Raw genomic sequence first — 21801 nt, 5'->3', positions numbered from 1 at the left:
ACATTTGCAACTGGTATCTTTTGGGCAGTTATGTGAGATGATCTGTATTCCTGAAATGCTTATGAAAGGGAACACTGGAAGTCGGTGTCTATAACCTGCTACCAGTTCATGGTTTCAGATGATGTGAGATTTAGCTGTACCACAGAGTTCATGAAAGGCTGAATATCTTATACATCTAGTGCCTACATATTTAGCACAGTCTGAAAAAGTAATAGAAGTTCCTTTCTTTGGTGTTTGTTATAAAAGAGCTCAATGAGAACCACATGATCGTACACAAATCTAGGAAAGCTAATTCACCACAAAAGAAATGAACAAACGTTTGAACCCTATTTCTAGACTTCTGTCTTATTCCCCCCCCCATTTATTTACTTATTAAATATTTATACTCTCTTTTTTTCTTGGCTCGAGTTGAATTACAAGTAACTATTAAAAAATTACAGATGAAAACTGAACACAAACTTCATACTCTGAAATACCTTCTTGCCCCCACCAAAGCTGCCTGCTGTTCACATGCCTTCTTCATTTTAGACGATAGGGGCAAGGTTAATACACATGTCAGAGATAGGGTTTAAAAAGTAGCTTAAACCATAAGCATAGACACAGCAGAACAATTTTAATGCTTTTAGGTGGGATGAGTTTGGACACTTTGAACACAAGCAGACAGCTAACAGAATTTAAATGTAAAAGTTGAGCATCTTTAATAATAATGAATATTCTAACATTTCAAATATCTCCTTTCTGCTTCGTACTCTTTACTAGCTGCTCCTTGCAGTTTAGTTCAGGCTTCCAAACAATGATATACAGTTTGGGGGAAAATATGAAACCCAACAATCCAGCACTGGATGCCAAGATAGAGAAGATTTCCACGGCTACCATATATTTCCCTTTGGTGCTAAGATAAGTTGGAACAAAAGTCAGCCACACACAACAAAACACCAACATGCTGAAGGTAATAAACTTGGCCTCATTAAAAGTATCAGGCAATTTCCTAGCAAAGAAAGCCACCATGAAGCTGGCAAAGGCCAGAAAGCCCATGTATGCCAGAACACAGGAAAACAGGATGGCTGAGCCTTCATTGCATTCTACTATGATTTCTTCTGCCAGAGAGTTCATGTCAATATCTGGGAATGGAGGGTCAATACAAAGCCATGCTATACAAATACTAGTTTGGGTAAAAAAGCAGCAGAAAACAACAAAGTTTGTGAATCCTTTCCCCAGCCATTTCCTCATCCTGGATCCTGGTTTAGTAGCCATAAAAGCCAGAACCACTGTGATGGTTTTGGCCAACACAGAAGAAATAGCTACGGAGAAGATGATGCCAAAAGCAGGTTGGCGTAAAAGGCAGATAATGACCTGAGGCTGACCAATGAAGAGCAGGGAACAGAGGAAGCAGAGCAGAAGAGAGATGAGCAGAGTGTACGTGAGATTCCGATTGTTGGCTTTGACAATGGGAGTGTTCCTATGCTTGATGAAGATTGCTAACACCATTGTTGTGGTTCCAGAGAGGGAGAAGGCCAAAACAGCCAAGCTGATGCCCAAGAGTTCGTCATAAGACAAGCAGTTTACCATCTTTGGAAGGCATCGGTTTTTATCATCACTTGGGTATTGACCTTCTGGGCACTGGAAACAGTCATCTGCATCTTAAAAAACAGAGAAAAATAGTAAAGTCAAATACCTTTACTGGCATAGCAGTAAGATACATAGATGTACAATAACACGGTATGGATATATAAAACATAATAAACAATATAAGTTAATCCTTTACTAGAGTAGATCTAACTTTGATTACTTCGGCAAGAAATTTGGCCACTATAGCTGTAATATTAGGATTAGCATCCTTTAGTAGATATTGGCCCCTGCCACACGGGCAGGAAACTGCAGAAGAGAAGTGTGGCTGTTTGCCCCGGGGCAAACTAACATGCAGTAAAGCGATCAGACCTACTGTGGAGGTTCTGTGGAGGTACTGTGGAGCTTCCGTGGGTAGGGAGAGGTGCCGATCACAACACACGCCTGCGCGCAATGAAGAAGCGCACGGCGCGGCAAACTGGTTTTCTTTTTTTGTGTACACTACGAATGCGCATGCTCCGTTGGGTGCGTGTGCGCATCCACGGAGACTTGGGGGAAAAAAAACCCTTTTCCGCAAGGGGACATGGGCGGGCGCCGGATGCCACCGGAAACGCGATCAGACGCCCGCCCTTGCCCCGCAGTTTCTGGAAACTAGTACCTCCAAGGTACTAGTTTTTTGCTGCGCTTTTTCGGCAGGAAGCCTCAGTTGTGCCACGGAAGCGCTACGCTTCCCAGATGTGCTGGTGAGATCGCGACCGGAAACTCCGCTTGTCTTCCGTATCTCTTGCGTGGCTAATGTTGCGTGTGACCGCAGCCCTCGAATAGCTTTTTCCCTATTAGAACTATAATTAGGAGGAAATAAAGATGACAACAATTCTTTGTGTAAGACTGAGTGAAATTGGGAGTCAGAAACAATATGATATATTGAGTCCACGGATTTTAAAGGACAAGAACCTAAGCTTTCATGAGGGGGAGTTTTATTAAACCAACCTGAGAGCTCTTTTGAAGGGAACACATTTAGTCGGGCTAGTGTAAAGGCTCTACGATGCGAACGCTGGACTAAGTTGTGAAGATAGGGGGCCATCTGGCCATATTGTATTGGGAGAGTCAACTGAGCCTGAGAAAATATGCAAAATTGTACAGGACGTAAGTTTTTGACTTCAGGGTCAAGCAGCCTCCATTTCAAAATCTGGAAAATAGAGATTTCATCCAGTGAATAGAAATACTCTAAGAAAAAAACGATTTGACTAATTTTCTTCTCAATATATGCCAACTAGAATGTGCTATAAGCATCATTTTTAAAATGTGAGATTAAAGAATTTGGTGATGATCTGAAATGTATTTTCAACCAAAATTTAAAAGTTAATAACCAACATTTAATATTTATAAAATGTTGGCCCAGAAGTATGGAACACAGTTAGAAATGCCTAGAAGTTGGTGAAAAAGACAGGCCTGTCGTCTTTCAAGGTTATTATGAAAGTCCGTTATCCAAACGGGGTTTCCATATAATAGTTGAGGGAAAATTTTAATTTCAAAGATCTTTATGGTGCCTGGTAAATATTGATTCCCTCTGGAATAAAATAATTGTTTAAGGTGTGAAACAGATAGTTTAATTAAAGAAATATTACAGGATCTATGGGTTGACTAATTAAGGTTACATTGAAAAGTAATCTCTAGGTATTTGAAATTTTTAACCTTGGCAAACTCCATTTTCCCTACCTTCTACTTCATAGGCTTCAATGTTTAGAAAAGACCAGCACTTTGGACTTTGAATAATTAATGACCAAAGAGTTATCAGCACAGAATTTATGAAAAGTGTGCAAATATCTGAGAAGACTGACCCTGGTGCAAGAAAAAATTGTAGTGTCATCTGCATAAGCAAAAGCGGGATCTTTCAAGATCCCAATTTAGGAGGGTGGCCATTGACATGCTCCAACCTTGATGGAAGATAATTCAAAAATAGATTAAAAAGAAGTGGGGCCAGTATACATCCTCACCTGGAAGAATCCACCGAGCTGGCTAAAACGTTGGTAGAATCCCTGCTCCCCCTGCTGGACCAGATGACTAATCTCAAGGAACAGTTGTCAACTATGAATCAAAGCATCACTACTCAGCAGCTACAATTAAATGAGACTCTTAAGATTACAGAGCAAACAGCTGAGAAAGTGAAAGAAGTTGACGCCAGTACTCAAAAGGTGAAGAAAAAGGTGCAACAATTTAAAAAGAAGCAAGTTTCTACAGAAGAACAACTTTTGCAGTTGCTAATGGAGAAGGCAAACCTGGTCCTCCGATTCCAAGGTGTCCCAGAATCCAAAGGTGAGAATCTGAAGCAAATAATGAGCAAAGCATTGGCCCCAGTGACATATTTCAAGACAGAATACCTTATGAGCGAGATGGATGTGGCCTACAGGTCCTATTCCGTATACATAAAGAAGAATAATCTGCCTGGGGAAATAATAATCAGATTCTCGAAGAGGCACATGAGGGATTCTATCCTGAGAGCAACTGCAGGGTCACCTTTGAAAATTGGGGACAATACTATTAGAATTTTGAAAGACATCCCATTTGAAATAAGACAACGGAGAAAGAAATATAAAGATTTAACTCTTTTTCTTCAAACAAATGCAATCGTGTACAGGTGGTTAACTCCGGAGGGCATAACCTTCAAACTTCAGGACAAAAAAGAAAAGATTGACTCTGTCTCCAAAGCATGGGAGTTTTTGAGAATCCAGATGGGTGAGCCAGAGGAGGTGGATAAAGAGGAGAAGGACAGCAAGTCCAGTGGTGAGTTGAACGCGAGGTCTTCTAGGGAGGACTCTCTTTCTGAAAAAGGGGTGGTTGCCCCTAAAAGTCCATACAAACTGAGTAAAAGACAAGATAAGAACAAATGACAAATAAGAACAAATTTCTTGGGAAATGATACTATCAATGAATATCAAACTTACAAATTGGGAAAAGATACAACTAAACTCAAGAAAAATGTGTTTCTATAAAGTAATGTGTTTCTATAAAGTAAAATCAGAATTGGATAACATATGGTTAAAATCAGAGGATAAACTGATTCAAAAGTTATATAACTTCCTGCTAGAAAAGGAAACAAGGGAGGAGTGGATAAAACTGTCAGTGATAACTTGTACAAAAGACCTAGGGCGCAATATAAGACTAGAAGAATGGGAAAAAACATGGAGATCTATTAAATTCTTAAGATCCACATCGTATAAAGAAAATATATTTAAAATGTTATATAGGTGGCACTGGACACCGGATAAATTGCTTAAATGCTACACTAATGTCTCTGGAAATTGTTGGAGGTGTAAGAATAATATAGGAACGTATATTCATATCTGGTGGAGGTGTGAGAAAATACAAAAATTCTGGAAAAGTATTAAGCAGTTAATAGAAGAAATTACAGGAATCAATTTGCCAATCACACCAGAAATCTTTTTACTTAATATCACACCAGAGGGGATTAAACATAATGAGTTTACATAATTGCAATCTCAAGAATAACAATAGCAAAGAATTGGAAAACAGAAAGAATACCGACTAGGGAAGAGTTGATTACGAAGCTTTTTGAAATAATAAAAATGGATAAGCTGAATATGTACTTGGCGGGAAAAACAGAAAGTAATTTTAATCAAAAAAAGGCAAAATGTCAATAAGTGGATTGAAGAAAATGTCTAATGTAACCCCAGAATGTTGGAAATTATATGGAGTGTATGTTATGGAAAAATGAAAATTAAAATTAAAAAAAGAACAAATGAAGACTGAAGGATTCTGATTTGTGCCTTTGAAAGTATAGTTTTTAATAATGACAAGCTCTGGGGGTTTTCTCTAATAGTTAAATTTAAGACTTTAAAGATATTTTAGCATGTCTGACTAAGTTCAAAAGATACTAGCGTTTTAAGAAAAACTTTTTACTAAAGCGGTTGTAATAATCTCCTCTCTTGGGTTTTTAGTCAGTAGTGGTTAATCTTTTCTTTCTCCTTAAATGTAGTCCCCTTTCTCTACTTTCGTTGTAGTTTGTAGTTTAATTAAAAAATGCAATAAAAAAATCCCCTCCCGGGGGGGCAAAAAAAAAGAAAAGAAAAATTGTCTGCTGAGTACTGTACAAGAAATTCAAAAAATAACATCTATTGAAATAGTGAAAAAAGTGAAATATTTGCTTATAAACCTATCCAACAAATGTAGTTCTTGAATAGATGATAATTATTATAAGCTGTTAGGAGAAATCAAAAGCGATCTTTTGAGATGGAAAGACGTACCATTATCCATTATGGGCAAAATTGCCGCGATAAAGATGAATATATTACCAAGATTCTTATTTTTGGCCCAAAATATTCCTATATTAAAAAGATCAAAAATTTTCGTGAAACTAGATAGAATTACAAGGAAATTTATATAGCATCCTAAAAGGTCAAGAATTAAGTGGAAAGTTCTCCAAGACAGAAGGGATAAAGGGGGAATGGATGTACCCAACTGGGCACTATATTACCAAGCGGCCTCTTTAGTTTGGATAAAAGATTGAATCACCCTGGAAGATACTAGAATACTAGTGCTAGAAGGTCATGACCTCTACATGGGTTGGCACTCTTATGTTTGGTACAAAAAAGAGAAAATTTGGAATGACATAAAAGAGAGATTTTATAAGAGGACACCAAGGTGGGTTTCCCTTCTAGAAGCATTTGTAAAACCTTCACTTTTGTCAATGAGTAAAAAAGCAAGTTATCAAATAATGCTTGAGAGAAACGTTAAATTAAAAACAGAAGAGAAATTACAGCGTAAACATCAAATTAATTTATCTCGGTGGGAGCGCTCACTATTGCAAGATAGATATGGTAGAGATAGGTTAAGAGATTTCAAAGATCAAAATAATCAACTTGATAAGATCTGGCGGTCATCAAGTGACAAATTAATTCAGAAACTTTATAGATTTTACTGGAGGATTAAGAGTATGATGAAACCATTAAAACTACAATGATATCATGGATGAAATATATGGGGGGGAAATATAGAAATAGAACAATGGGCTCAAATATGGAAGTCTGTAAAATATATGAGAGCTGTATCGTAAACGGAAAATATAAAATGTTTCATAGGTGGTATTGGTCCCCAGATAAAATAGCAAAGTGTTATCCCAACACATCCAATAAGTGCTGGAAATGTAAACTAAATGTAGGGACCTTTTACCACATGTGGTAGAAATGCAGCAAAATACAAAAATATTGGGAAATGGTACATAACATAATATAAGAAATTTTGAGTTTAGACGTTTTATTAACACCTGAAATATATTTGTTAAATATAATTCCAAATGGCTACTCAGCACAAGATGTATATTTATTAACATATCTTATAACGGCTGCTCGAATATTATTGGCAAAAAACTGGAAAACAGATAAAAAACCCTCAAAAGAGGACTTAATATTTAAATTGCTAGAACTTGCACATATGGATAACTTGAGTTTATTGCTTCAAGGTAAAGACAATAAAGTACAGAATAAAAGATGGTTAAGGGTATACAATTGGATAAAACATGTAGTAGATGTATAGACTCTATAATTCTAGGTAATCTAAGAAAACTAAATGTTTGTATTGTTGTTTTTTGAAAATGTGAAAAATAAACATGGGGGGGAAAATAGAACATGGGCTCATGGGAAAATGCTGATAGTTCTCTGCATGGGAGAAGAAAATTCAAAAGGGTAATGCAGACAAACACAGGGAGCTGCTCAGTTCTAATGTGCTTTCACTTTAATTTGTTGTTGTTGTTTTGGCACTTTCTGGGTCAGCAGCTGCTTCTACACTACTAATCATCCTTTTCTCAAATGATTCCCCACTTTGCTCAGCATCTAAACTTCTAAGCTTTATGATATGACATGGCCTACCTTTTTGGTTTGAAATCTTCCCTTCTGGACATGGATCACACTCATAGCAACAAAATGGTTGCCCCTCTTTCCTTTTCTTGCTGTAACCAGGAAGGCAGTTATCATTACACAGAGCAATGGGCACAACCTGTCCATGAAAAGGGAGATACAATGTTAATGCTGTTTTATTTACTAATTCATGATCTTGTAATCTACAGGTTGTTGTGCTGCTCTGTCCATGAGAGAGCCTTGAGCCTTATGTGCAAACTGTTGTTAATGCTATTTTTGTGAGGCTTATATTGGACTCTTCTGTGTTCTCATTTTCCTTTCTTGTGTGTCTCTATTCCTTCTCTCTTCCCCTTTGACTGCTAGAGGGAGTAAACCACATGGAGAAAACCACTTGGAAAAACCATATGGAGAGAAGAACTTCCATCCCTGCAGCAATGGGGCACACAAGAAACAAAAAACCAGAGTGTGGAAGAGCCTTTGTGATTACCAATTGTAACACTGTAATTTACAATATCTTGAGAACTCTCCCAAACGGACGACAATTTCACTACCAACTCAGCCTGAGATGCAAAGAAAACTGATGCCTCAGATGCTTTCTCCAGTGCCAGACACATGAAATGGCGTGACTTGATTTGTGATTTCCAATATGAGCAGCAAGATGATTCTTCATCAAGCAGTTCAGCTAATTTAAGCAGAAGAAGAGAAGATTGGATTTATACCCCGCTCTTCACTACCCAAAGGTGTCTCAGAGCGGCTTACAAACTCCTTTTCCTCCCCCTCCCCACAACAGACACCCTATGAGGTAGGTGGGTCTGAGAGAGCTCTGACAGGGTAGAACGTATTCATGCATTCAAAGACTACAATACAGAACAGTTCAATTGGCAGCATTTGTAACCTTGAGGTTTAATAACTTACTTTTTTGGAGGGGGAATAAACACTGATCCCTGAGCAACTGGGAGAATTCAGCAACTGAATTCATTCCTGATCTATTCAGCAGGTCCTGCCAGCCAGTCGTGGTTTTTTTACTGCTGTTTCATGTGGTGGTGAGAATTTTTTTTTTTAATGATGTTGGCAACATCACTATGTCATTTCCAGTTTAAACCTGAATTTACCATAGAGATTATTACATTTCCTGGAGCTACCCTTTGCCATTTCTGGGTTTTATCAGGAAGTAACGTAGCAACATCACCACCTCATTTGTTTGTTTGTTTATTAAATTAGATTTGCTAGGCCACCCTTCCCCAGTCCCAGTGCTTCCAACTGTTACAAGGCTTGGGCTGATAACTGTAGCTCTGGCAGATTAGAGTATCATTACAGAGAGATGCTTGACTGACATTGGCCCCGTTCACACGGAGCATTTGCCCCGCTGAAGGCACGGGACTCCCGCGGAGTATCCGGGTGCGATCACACAGGAACATCTGGGAGGCATAGCACTCCTGTGGCGACCCCATGGCAAGCCGCCGAAGCTGCGCAGTAAAAAAACTAGTACATCGCATGTACTAGCAAACGCTTTGCCACGGGCCGCCTATGGAAGCCTCCCGGTGTGATCGCACTGGCGCGCGGCTTCCTCCCCCGTCGTCCGCTTTGCTGCGGGGAAGCCACCGTCGCGTCTGATCACATAATAGCGCATCACAATGCAATGGCACAAATAGCCACGCTCCCCCCCTTCCCCGCATTTTCCGGCCCGTGTTACCGGGGCCATTCACTAGTAATACAAACTTGCTGTGATTGTTGAAGTGATGTGGAACAACCTTCCCTCGGAGGCCAAAGAGGTTTCCCCCTCGCCTTGTATATTTTAAGAGAAACAGTTCCCCTTCCCTTAATGAGGTTATTAATGTAGAAAGGTATGTTGCTGAGTCTGAATTATGTTTTCAAACCTGTTTGTTCTCTTGGAAGATTTTATGAAGCTTGAAATCTGTGGCACTAGTCCCTCCCCCAAAGAACATATTCCCTTTTGAATTCCAATCAGAAAACAGTTAAGAAATTCAATAGGCAGAGTCCTAGGAAGCTACAGTCTGTACCCAATATAACACTATTGAGTTTACCTGTTCTTCTGCAGAACTATGGTGCTGTGTGATTAGGAACTCGGGAACAAAGGTAATAATAACAAATTAAGGCAGACAGTTACAATAATCTGAACACCATTTTCAAATTTACTTTCACTCTACATAACCAGTCTCTTCCAGCTTCAGCCAACTTTTACTGAATCTTGATTACATGATGGAATTTTAGTACTGAAACCAGTCAATCAGGTCACAATTGCAGTGTTCTGCATCCTGGGAAACATTCTTCATGCAATGGACTTTCTACAGTGTTTACCATAAGGGCTAGTGCTTCTAAGTGGAATTTAACAAATAAAGTCTAAAGAATGAACAAAGTACTAATACTTCCTCATTTCACTGTATATTCTAGAATTTACAGTTAAGTCCTACCTTTTGAAATCTGCTGGGCCACATGATGCTTGTCTCATTAATGGAAAACTCCCTGCCTCGTAGAGCTTGGGGATCCATTTCCCCAACTTTCACTCTTAAGAAGGACTGGTTTGGGAAGGTGATCCAGTTGATAATATCAAATCGATCTACTAATTCACCATTCTCATTGAAAGATATTGTGTTCCCAGCACTGTTGTTGAATGAAACGCTCCTCAGAAAAGGGTGAATCTAGAATGGAAGAAATAAAGGCAGATTATATAAGGGGGAGTGGACGCATAAATAGGGTTGTCAGCTTCCAGGTCCAGCCTGGAGATCTCCCCAAATTACAACAGATCTACAGAGAAAAGTTCCCCTAGATATAATGGCTGTATTGGAGGAGTGGAATCTATGAAAATATACCCCCCCCCCAGGTCCCTCTCCAACCCCTGCCCTTCCTAGGTTCTACCTCCAAATCTCAAGGAATTTCCCAACCCAAAGTTGGAAACCCTATGCATAAGAAAACAGGAAGCAGCTAACTCCATCATCCTGCATTCCTTCCATCTTGTCTGAGATGTGACAGCATGGTAGCAAATTAATTAATACAAATACACAGGACATACTGAGTGCATTTTAACTCTAGGAGGAGCTGAAAGGTATACACTCTACTGCTTAGAGTCTACTGAATGCTTCGCTCACTTCCTTACTGCCTCTTGCTGTGTTTCCTCCTGTCTGTTAGTTTGTACTTATACCCTGCATGCCTCTCAGTTGTTGGAGGGCTTTCAGTTATTAGTTTTTGTCTAGTGCACAAACCCATCCGCTGTTAGGCAGAAATGCCTACCAGCCTTTAAACTGGTCAGTTTCACTCCCCTCTTGAAAACGAAGGGGAGTGAAAATGAACAGTTTAATGGCTCTCATAGTTCAAAAGTCAGGGGGTTCAGAAAGCAGGTCGTCCAAGCCCTGTCCAGGATCAGGGGTTCCAGATAACAGGTGTCCAAGTCCAGTCCAGGGTGAAAGGTTCCAGAGAGCAGGTAATTAGAAACATCAGTGGCTCAGTCTCAAGCATACTTGTGTCCACATCCAGCATCTGCTCTTGGTTGGTTTATAGCTAAGCATTAATGAGACATGCTTATGGGCAGCTTACTTGGCAGTCATCCAGCAACTACTCATCTGCCTTATCAGTTGACAACTGGCATTGGCCCAGGAGATGCACACTCTTTTTCCTTAACTGCAGCTCTGCACGCCACTCCATTCCAAGGGTGTGGGAGGAACAGGTGAGCTGAGAATTGCATCTGGAGGCTTGTTTGCTGATTTGGATCTGCAGGGTTTTTGACTGGCTGCTGTTGTGGACTGTGAGTCATGATCAGCCAGTATCTCGACCCCTTGTTAATCAACTGCTGACTCCGTGCTGCTACAGCTGGTTCCTCCTCTTCTGAGGAGTCCTCACTGCCACTGGTCTCAGACTGACTTACAAAACCTGCTGTCAGGCTGACTGAGAACCATTTAACCCATTGGTTTTACTACACCCACTTGAAAGTGGGGGGCAGCTAAAGGAAAGGGTCAAATGGTCGAAGGAATTTCAGCCTAACAGTGGGGAGGGTGCACCCATCTACTGTTAGGCAGAAATGTCTGTGAGCCATTAAATTAGTAAGTCTCACTCCTCTCCAGTTTGGTGTAGTGGTTAAGTGTGCAGACTCTAATCTGGGAGAACCGGGTTTGATTCCCCACTCCTCCACTTGCACCTGGCTGGATGACCTTGGGTCAGTCACAAGCTCTGGCACAGCTGTCCTTGAAAAAGGGCAGTTTGTGTCAGAGTTCTCTCAGCCCCACCCACCTCCCAGGGTATCTGTTGTGGGGAGGGGAAGGGAAAGGAGTTTGTAAGCCACTCTGAGACACCTTTGGGTAGTGAAGGGCAGGGTATAAATCCAATCTCTTCTTCTTCTTCCAATTTGAAGAGGATAGGAGTGAAACTGACCAATTTAATCACTCACAGGCATTTCAGACATTGTGGCCATTTAAACAAAACAGTTGATGGGCAGACACTGTGCTGTTCAGTCTGAATGGCTGCAAGCCATTTCAGACCTCCTTTTCCCTCCCCTTCCATTTGGACACTAGTAGAGGAAAAGGAAGGTCTGAAAAAGCTTTTGGCCATTTAAACCGAACAGATGATGGGTGGACCCACCACTCTGTTCAATCTTAATAGCTGCAAGCCATTTCAGACCTCCCTTTCCCTCTACTCCATTTGGAAGCAGGGGGGAGGGAAAGAGAGGTCTGCAATGGCTTGTGGCAATTTAAACCAAACAGCTGACAGGCAGACCTGGATCGCTATTTGGTCCTAACGGCTGCATGCCAATTCAGACCTCCCTCTCCCTCCTCACAGTTTGAAAGCACTGTTTGGTCTGAACAGCTGCAATACATGTTAGAACTCCCTTTCCTTCCCCCCCCCCCTTCTAAGTGGGAAGAATTTAAAGGGACATCTGTAATGGCTTGCAGTCATTCAAATTAACAGCTGACCAGTGTGTCTGTCTGTCAGTTGTTCAGTTTAAATGGCAGGAAGCCATTTCAGCACTCCCTTTCGTTTCCCCCCTTCGGCCAGACATTTAAAACTGAATCATTTGGGGTTTTTTGAATATTTCAAATGGCAAAAGATAAATATCATTCCAATGTTTTGATTAGGGAATATTGGCAAATACCAATATTTTGGGGGTTCTATATACCCAAACCCCCAAAATACCAATTTTTCTGCACACCCCTAGTTTAGATGACAGTAGCTTTGAATAGGATTGTATAAGCACATTATGAGTATAGGCAGGGCTTTTTTTGTAGAAAAAGCCCAGCAGGAACTCATTAGCATAATTGTTAGCCAAATTGCCTTGATATGTTATTAATATGGGGAATTATGATTATTAATATGCAATTGGCATCTCTGTAGGATCAGACCTGTGTATACCAGAGTTAGAATTCCCAAGAACCCAGGAATATACAAAGAGACTGGGTGGCTAAAATAAGGATTTATTTACTAAATATTCTCAAGCACACAAACAGTGATTAAACATTCACACACACAATACAGACCTAAGGAAGCAGAAGTGATTGATAGCTAATAGAGGGGTTATGGGGTGATACTACCTGTCCAGATGTGCAGAGGTCCATGAAGAAAGGGTTGTGACCTAAAACCCAGAGGGTTCCAGGGGTGGACTGCCAGTTGGCACATGGCAGTCTAAGGCCATGTGTTCGCTGGGATATACCCATTGGAAGACAATGCAGACCAATGGGCGGCCCTGGGGGCTGGTCTCAGGTGAGAACAATAGATTTCCTGGACCAATGATGAGTCCCAGGGGTGTGTGGCATCAGGATGGGCAAGGCCTAGATGTGACCAATGAGCTTCCAGAGAGGTAGGGCCTGGATTTAACAATAGAAGCCGGGTGCTGGGTGGCTAGTTGAATGGATTATCTGACCACTAATGGTCCTGGCCAAGGTAGTTGCATAGGTTCCCAAATATAGACAAAAGGTGGGATGAGTCCCTGATTAGCATCAGGAAGGATTGCTAAACATTTGAATGAATGATTGGTTTGTCCCGGTATCCTGAGGGACAGAGCAGGAAAGATAAAGAATTTACACATAGACACAGAATGACACAAAAGGGCTGAGTGAGGTACTGGAGAGAAGAGGACTATTTTCCAGGTGGCCTCTGAATAGAAAATGTAGATACTTCACCTGCTGGAACTCATTGTTATTCCATAAACATAATCTCTGCTGGGTGGAGAGGGGAAGACTGGAGGTTTGCTTTGAAGTTGTCTGTCACCTGAAAATGGAGACCCCTTTTTCAGAGCTGTGGATAACGCTGTGTTTCAGAACCAAGGGTGCCTTCCTTGGCCTGAGTTTTGTGGGTCTCTGGGTCAGGTTAGAAAGAGGGGTGCCCTTGCTATTGGGGCTAGCGGCGAGTAAAGGCAGTGCCTCTGGCAACATAATAGGCCACACCCAACAGCAGAAACTCATCAGCATATTAGGTCACAGATCCATGTTACCAGAAGTGTGGTCATCCAGCCACACCTACCTTTTGCTTCTTATTCTGTTTACCTTGTTTGTTGTGAAAACCCAGCACTTTTTTTGTAGCAGGAACTTCTTTGCATGTTAGGCTACACACCCATAATGAGTTTCTGCTGCTGGATGTGGCCTATTATGCTAATCAGTTCCTGCTGGGCGTAGCCAACTCAGGAGCCAGCTGGAACTCCGTTCCTGTGTGTTCCTGCCCAATAAAAGCCCTGAGTATAGGCATGCATAGGGTTACAATTGCACATGAGAGCTCACAGCGTATATTATTTAATGCCTTTTTAAATTTAGAAAATGTATATGTTATTTCTTCAGATACCTCAAGAAGACCGTGGTTTATGTCAATTAGACAGATGACAGGGCATTTTTGAAGGATTTGCAAACACCAGCTTTAGCACTATTTTACTCTGATACAATGATCACGATGGTAACAACAAGGTTATCAAGAAGCTGGAAGAAATCAAAAGACCTTCTGGCCTTTTGGTTTTCACAACAAGAATGGGGGAAAAAATGTCCATAATTTTGTAAAAGCAAATTGTTGTTATATAGGGCAAAGATTTACTATGTAGAGTGCAAAGAGTCCCAGTAAAGAGTAACAATTTCTGAATGTCCTGAAAACAAAAAATCGAGACAATTCTAGTGAAATATAACAATTTCTGAATTAGTAAAGTATAAAAATTTCTGAATATCTTGATAACAAATGAATGGATTTCATTATGTTAGTACACATATTAGACACTGTGACCCCATGTTATCAGTTTGGTTTTTTAAAAAACACTATGTTCCCTCTGGGGTATTTCATGGTTGTTGTTCCTAAATGTCTCTACCTACCATTCCCGTGTGTTTGGTTCTGGATGAATGCATGGCATGGAATGCATGTGCCACAGCATAGACAGCATTGTAGATACTGTAGCTGTGGCCTGTCATGCTCATTTCAAATAGTGGACCCGGAAGGCTCTCAAGCTTTTCTTCCCCCGTGCAGCTTTTCTTGGTCACCCCACTGCTATCAGTATCTGGAAAGAAGCAGTCAAAGGCCTGTTCCCAGAAGACTCTGATAAAGCCATCTCTGTCAGAGTAAGGTCTCAGGGTTTGAAGGAAACGTTGAAATCCTTGGAGCTCATTGGAGTGACTGGCAAAGGATAAAGTACCATGGAAGACTTGTACATCCAAGAACCTGTGAAACGTCTCCGATGAGAAATCCCAGTCGGCTGTCATCACCCACACATTGCAAATCGATGGCATCATATTCAGTTCAGCAGCCAGTAACACCCACTGCATTGTTATTATTGTTTCAGTCTCAGCATTTATAACAAATACATTCACATCTGTGTGGGTCAAGAACTTGGAGGTATCCAGATAGGATTGCATCATAAGGAATTTGTCTAAAAAATCACTATGAGTTACCAGTTTTTGAGTGAAAGCAGGGCAGATGCCATTTTGGGAAAACAGGTGGGTCAGAGTCTGCACAAACTTTTCACCTTGATGATCACCCACTATGATGAGGCCAACCCATTTCCACTGGAAATGCAGAAGAAGCTGAACCATCCCAGTGTACTGATGGGCTTCATTGGGGACCATCTGGTACAAGGACGAGAGGTGAATTTTGTCATCTGCCGCTGAAGCAAAGAAGCTGCCAGTGACCTAAGCATGAATAAAGAAATTGTCACCAGGAAAGTGATAGTGGCATATGTTCAGAATAGTCAAATACATACTTAGTTAAATAAAATAGGAGTACGATACGCCTTAAGGACTAACACAAATTATTTCCGCAAGAGCTCACTGCATCTGATAAGCCTCAGTGTGAAATGTAAGCTATAAATAAAATAAGTAAGGAAATAAATAAATGCAAACTAACTTGATGACCTAACTGAAACTATCATGGCTTAGTCATAACTCTAATTCTATCTGTCAGATCTGTGCCCTGGCTGTTGTCCAAGAAGCTGGTCTCCCCCCCCCCCCAGTTTGAGCATCACAAGACACCCATGAATATGGATCACTTGTGACATAGGGAGCAGTCCAGAGTTATCCATTTTGTTCCCAAATCTAAATTAAGTGCTCTTTTGCCTTACACACTGGCTCTTATTTTGACATATCAGTGAAATATAACATCCAGATTTAAACTGTGAAATCAAACATGGCTTACCTATTTTAGTTTTACTAAAATAAATTACAGAGACAGTAACGTGTAGTGTTTACAGCATGGGACTAGGATCTGGGGAATCCCAGTTCAAAACTCCTCTCTGCCATGGAAGCTTGCTGGGTGACCTTGGGCCAGTCACACACTCTCAACCTAACCTGCCTCATAGGGTTGCTGTAAAGGTAAAATGGAGGGGAGAAGAACAATGTACGCCGCTTTAGGCCCCCCTAGGGATGAAAGGAGGAGTATAAATGAAACAAATCTTTACACTATAAAGGGAAAGATTGAACTGGTTACTTGGAGTTTTGCCCTCTGCATGAAACAACCCTGACTTTCTTCTTTCATGGTATTATGTCTCATAAATGTATCAATATTAGTCTTGTTATATGAGAAAAAGCACACAAGAAGTTTCTTGTGTAAGTTTAAAGTCTAAACCGATGGATTGTGACAAAATCTTTCATAGTCTGATGACATAAAACGTTTCCTTAAATGGCAAATACGTTTGCTTGACCACTGAGGGAAAAAAATGCATCTTGATTTCATTATCTTTAATCTTCACTGTTCTCATTCTTTCCTTCGGTTTCCATTCACTACTCCCTCTCTTTCCATCTAACTCTGTTAACCATGAAAAAATAAGTAATGCATCATTTAAATTTGTATTTGTTGTCATTTCAAATCCCCACACAAACTCCTGCTTTTTAACCACATGCTTCACTCCCACCACTCTCCTCTGACCTGGGGAATCTTGTAGATGCCTAAGATGGTGGCCATGTAGAGAGTAATGTCAGAGCTGAGCCCCCCTATAACTGCTATCAGGTTCTTACTGCCACATTTGTAATTTAGGACAGTCCAATTCTGACTGAAGACAAGGTTCAAGGTGTTCTGATATGTTATCCTTGCATTGAAGTAGCTTTCATAAACGTGGAGCCCCAAAGTGTGGTTGGGTAAGATGTTGGGGTTTTCATTGATCTCTTTCACAGCAAATACCAAGGATAGAATGTGCTGGTAATTCTTTGGCACGATCCTAAAACAAGATTTTAAAAAATAGCATAAGGGAGATGTTCTACCTTCATGAACTTCCTGCTTTCATCAGCTCCTACTTCTTGCTCCCAGATTATGCTGAACGATCAGCAAATGCTATCTTGGTGTGAAGGTACGCAGTGAATCAAAACTCACCACTATTTGATGTCAACCTTGGACAGTATATACCTTGGAAAGCAATTCGCCAATGTTTATCCTCTCTTACATAAAATCAGAGCACATTCCATTAATCAGATTGCTGCTACAAAACCTTGTCAAAATTTCATTTTGAATTCTGATACCAAATTCTTTTTCCTTTTACTTATTATTATTTTTACAGCCTAAGTCTTAAACAGCAAACCCTCATCCCATGGAACCTAAAAGTTGTCCAAGAAGACAACTTTTGTCTTTGAGTAGCCAGGATGATTTAGCTTTTGGAAAAAAGAGAGGTCTGATTAAAAAATTGGGAGATCAATTCAGCTCTTAGTTCTGAGAATTTAGGACAGCCAAAGAAGATATGGTCGACAGCATCAATCTTCTTGCTCTCACAATTGCACAGTCATGTGAGTATCTTCCTACCATCGCTTGTGAGGGTAGGGCATTCAGGCATACAAGCATAAAAGCCCTTCTATATTCTACTTTGGAATAAAGAATTGAGTTCTGAATTCTGATACCAAATTTATACTTTGGAATATAGAATATCTCTTTCAGATTAATTTCAGGAACATACTCCTGTAAATGGTATATTCCAAGAATCTGATTTATTTCTAAGACAGCAAAATGACTTCCTTACAAATGCTCTTCAATTGGCACAGCCTGGGGAGTCTCCTTAAAAAGAACAGGAGCATAGGAAAGAGAGAAGATCTGAGAAGTGATGGCACCAATAAGGAGGTCCCCTGTCTGATAATACTGGCGCTCGATGTGGATGGGGTTGTTCATTCTGCACATTACAGGGTGCAGTTTGAGATCTGTTTGAGGCAGCAGGACTGGAATCAAAAGCAGTAACAAGAAGGATGATTCTGTCATCTTGATGGGAAAAATATGATGCTATGGACACAAATTCCCTTATTTATGGTTTTTCTCAAATTCTGTATTATGCTGGATCAGCCCAAGTTATAATCCCATTCCTGAAGTCTTTATTACCCTCCATGGACTCAGTCATTTTTCTCAATCTAGATGCCCCTGAGAGTATTTTATATAAGCTTCTTTGTGATGCTGACCATGCTTGTGGCCTCAGAAGCATCCTGTGGCCACTGATAACATTGAGAATGAACACCTGTGCCCGGGGATAATTGCAAGTTTCACACTCAGCTCCCCAAAGAATTGCAAGCTGTGTGGCACTGATGCACCAGAAGTATTGAAACAAACATGGTTGATCTCTCTCTTGCCATTATCCAATTTTTTCATGCACCCTTATTCCAAATATCAAAGCAAGAATGCACCCTGATTTGCCACACACACACCCAGTTTCTTTCAGGGATGTATGCTTGGGGGGATCATTTTAATTCCATATATTTTCTGAAAAGGCAAGAATATTATTTTCATTATATGTCAGGAGTGTGTTTATCAAATAGGAAAGTCATGTTGGACCAGATGTCTTTCACATATTTCCTGTGGGAGAAAATGGAGAGAAATGGAAGATTGTTTGAAATAACTGCTTTCTCACCAAATGGAACCAAGATCTCAGTAGATTAATTCCCCATCTCGACTAATGATCCTCAAGTTTCAAGAGAATTGGACAAATGGATCCAATTTTACAGCTCCCTGGATAAGATACTCCTAGCCATCATTTATTTCCAATTGTTACCAATCACTACAACCAATTATATGAACTTCAGACAGAATTGTGATATTGTTGCATGGAACCATTAAATTATGCAAGCCAATTATGATTGCTGTAGCCTTTTCCAGCCTTTAAAATTAGTTTCTTCAAATTAACACACACACCCCTGCTGACAGAGGGAGGAATACTTCTTTTTTGACAAAGACCTAGATGGGGCATTGAGCTTGGGATGATAGAATTCTGATAGACTACAGCTGCAGCACCTATTTTCCCTAGGCCTATTCTGATGCTATGCTGATGCCAGTTCCCTGGTCTCAATCCTACCAGAAATATGGTCCCTGCCAGAACATGGGAGTCAGTTTGGTGTAGTGATTAAGAGCAGCAGACTCTAATCTGGAGAACCAGGTTTGATTTCCCAGTCCTCCTCCACATAAACCTTGCTTGGCAACCTTGGGCCACTCACGGCTCTCTCAGAACTCTCTCAGCCCCACCTCCCTGCAGGCTGTGGGGAGGGGAAGGGAAGGAGATTATAAAGTGTAAGTGTGAGGTGTAAATCCAACTCTTCTTCTTCTTCTATTGTTAAACACATCAAAGAACTACCATGTTTTCCCTTGAGGTTGTAAACAACCCTCTCAATCCAGTGAAGTGTATCATCCCCATACTCTGCCGGTATCTGGGATGCCAACTCAGACTTCCATCCTTATAACTCACAAAAATCTCTTGCCCATTTTCCCTTTATTCACAACACTGAACTAGCATTTAAAAGCAAGATAATATCCCACTGTTAGTTGGCAACTGCATCCCCTCCTTTTCCTGAGTTTGACATTCTCTCCCAGGTTGATCATGAAAGCTCAGACATCATGTTCTACACTGTACTGGGCTTTATGGGGCTTCTGGCTAGCATTATTTTCACCATGGCCTTTCTGGCATGAAAGTTACCTGATATGTTTAATGAAGACCAGCTGCTCACATTCAGCATGCTGGTATTCTGTAGTGTCTGGATATCCTTTGTCCCAACCTATCCAAGCACCAAGGGGAAATATACCATGACTGTGGCGATCTTCTCTAACTTGGCCTCTAGTGGTAGCTTATTGGGTTGTATCTTCTTCCCAAAATACTTTGTTATTCAAAGCATAACTGAACATGAGAAGCAGCTAGTATAGGGGAAAAATAACTGACACCTAACTCTTCAGTGACATATTAACTTCTGACAGAATAAATCCAATACTGCTTGTAAGATCTTTGAAGCTGTTTAGGATCATGTTTGTGCTTCACCCACTTTTAGTAAGCTTAATGATTTCCTCAAAAGGGAGCTTGCTCTTCTCCCAGTCTCAATTAGTAATTATCATTTATGTAAGATGTAGATGATTTTTTTCACAGTCTTTGCTTACTGGGTAACTATTTCTGCATGTGCACCCAAGACAAAGATTTTGTTTCACAGATATTGGTTGCCAGTGTTGTCATTAACATTTATTAGTTATTTACAAAATTAGTATCTCACCCTTCTACTTTACAAGGGCCCTGCAAGGGTAGCTAAACATTTAAAACACACACAATGAAATAACATTTTAAACCATTAAAATCAATCCCCCCAAGCACACATCACTAAAGCACTTAAAACCAGAGGATCAATGATGGAATGCCAAATGGTAGGGGGGGGGGAGTTGTCACCCACTGGCAGAAGATGGCAACAGAAAGGGGCAGCCTTATTTCCCTGAGGAGAAAGTTCCAGAGCTTTGGTGCCATAACCAAGAAGACCCTTTCCCAGGTTGCCACCTCCTTTACCTTAGGACGGGGACCACCCAAAGCAGGGCCTCTGTTGGTCAGGCAGGTTTATAAGGGAATATGCCGTTGTTCATGGATGTTGGTCCCAAACCATACATGGCACTGAAGATCAAGACCAACACCTTGAATTGTGCTTGGAAACAAATAGGGAGTCAGTGAAGATGGGCCAAGACGGGAGTGATATGGTCCCTATGACTCACTCCAGTCAACATTCTGGCTACAATATTCTGTACCAACTGAAGTTTCTGAACATTTTTGAAGAGAAGCCCCACATAGAGCAGATTGCAGTAACCTAATCTAGACGTACCCATGGCATGCACTACAGTGGATAGTTTTTTCTGCCCAGGAAAGGCTGCAGCTAGCTAACTGGTTGAAGCTGGTAAAAGGCACTCCTGGCCACAGCTGTCACCTGCTTAACTAGCAGTAGGTCTGGATTCAAGAGCACCTCCAGATTAAGGACCTCTTCTTTCAAGGGGAGTGACACCTGAAATTCTGGGTCAGACCTTCTGTACACCAGGAGAACTTCCTTCTTGTCAGGATTAAGGTTCAGTTTATTCATTCCAAAACTGCCTCCAGACTTTCTGCAGCCTTCCTGGGATCAGTTTGAAGCATGAGATGGAGATGAATGTCATCTTCATATGGGGGACAATCCAGCCCAAATCTACAGGTGACCTCATCCAGAAGTTTTCATGTAGATATTGAAAAGTATAGGGGACAAGATGAAGCCTTATGAAACCCCCAAGGCCAAAGACCAAGGGGCTGAGCAGCAATCCCCCCCAGAGCCACAATTCTGACACTTACCCTCCATGTAAGGATTGGAATTATCACAAAATGTTGCCTCACAGTCCTAGCCCAGAAGGGCAGTCTGGAAGGGTATTATGATCAATGGAATCAAAAGCCACTGAGCAGTCCATTTCCTAGTGAACTCCATCAACCAAGGCTGTTTTATTCCAATAACCATGCCTGAAACCAGAATTAGAAAGGGTCCAAACAATCCAGTTCATCCAGGAATGTTTTCAGTTATCCAACCACCACCTATTTAATCATCTTACTGAAGAATGGAACATTTGAGATGGTTCAATAGTTACCGTCTATTATTTTGATAGATGACTCAGAATGACCAGTCAATGTAATTTAGGTTGTAAATAAAGTGAGGTGGAGGCTATTGGATGGGAA

General features: G+C 40.8%; 1 protein-coding gene across 1 annotated transcript; it reads right to left on the bottom strand.

The window, feature by feature from the left end:
* Positions 1-723: 723 nt before the first annotated feature.
* On the bottom strand, positions 724-17996 carry LOC107110568 (vomeronasal type-2 receptor 26-like). Its single transcript, XM_015411367.1, has 6 exons — positions 17851-17996; positions 16773-17061; positions 14732-15541; positions 9872-10099; positions 7452-7578; positions 724-1640 (listed from the first exon to the last, which is right to left on the bottom strand). Exons 1-6 carry the CDS (start codon positions 17994-17996, stop codon positions 724-726), a joined length of 2517 nt encoding a protein of 838 aa, XP_015266853.1.
* Positions 17997-21801: the final 3805 nt, after the last annotated feature.

The sequence above is a fragment of the Gekko japonicus genome, unplaced genomic scaffold, assembly GCF_001447785.1.
Source record: "Gekko japonicus isolate JY-2015 unplaced genomic scaffold, Gekko_japonicus_V1.1 scaffold2608, whole genome shotgun sequence".
NCBI lineage: Eukaryota > Metazoa > Chordata > Lepidosauria > Squamata > Gekkonidae > Gekko > Gekko japonicus.
The sequence above is the reverse complement of the archived record's forward strand: the minus strand, read 5'-3'. Positions and strand labels throughout refer to the sequence as shown.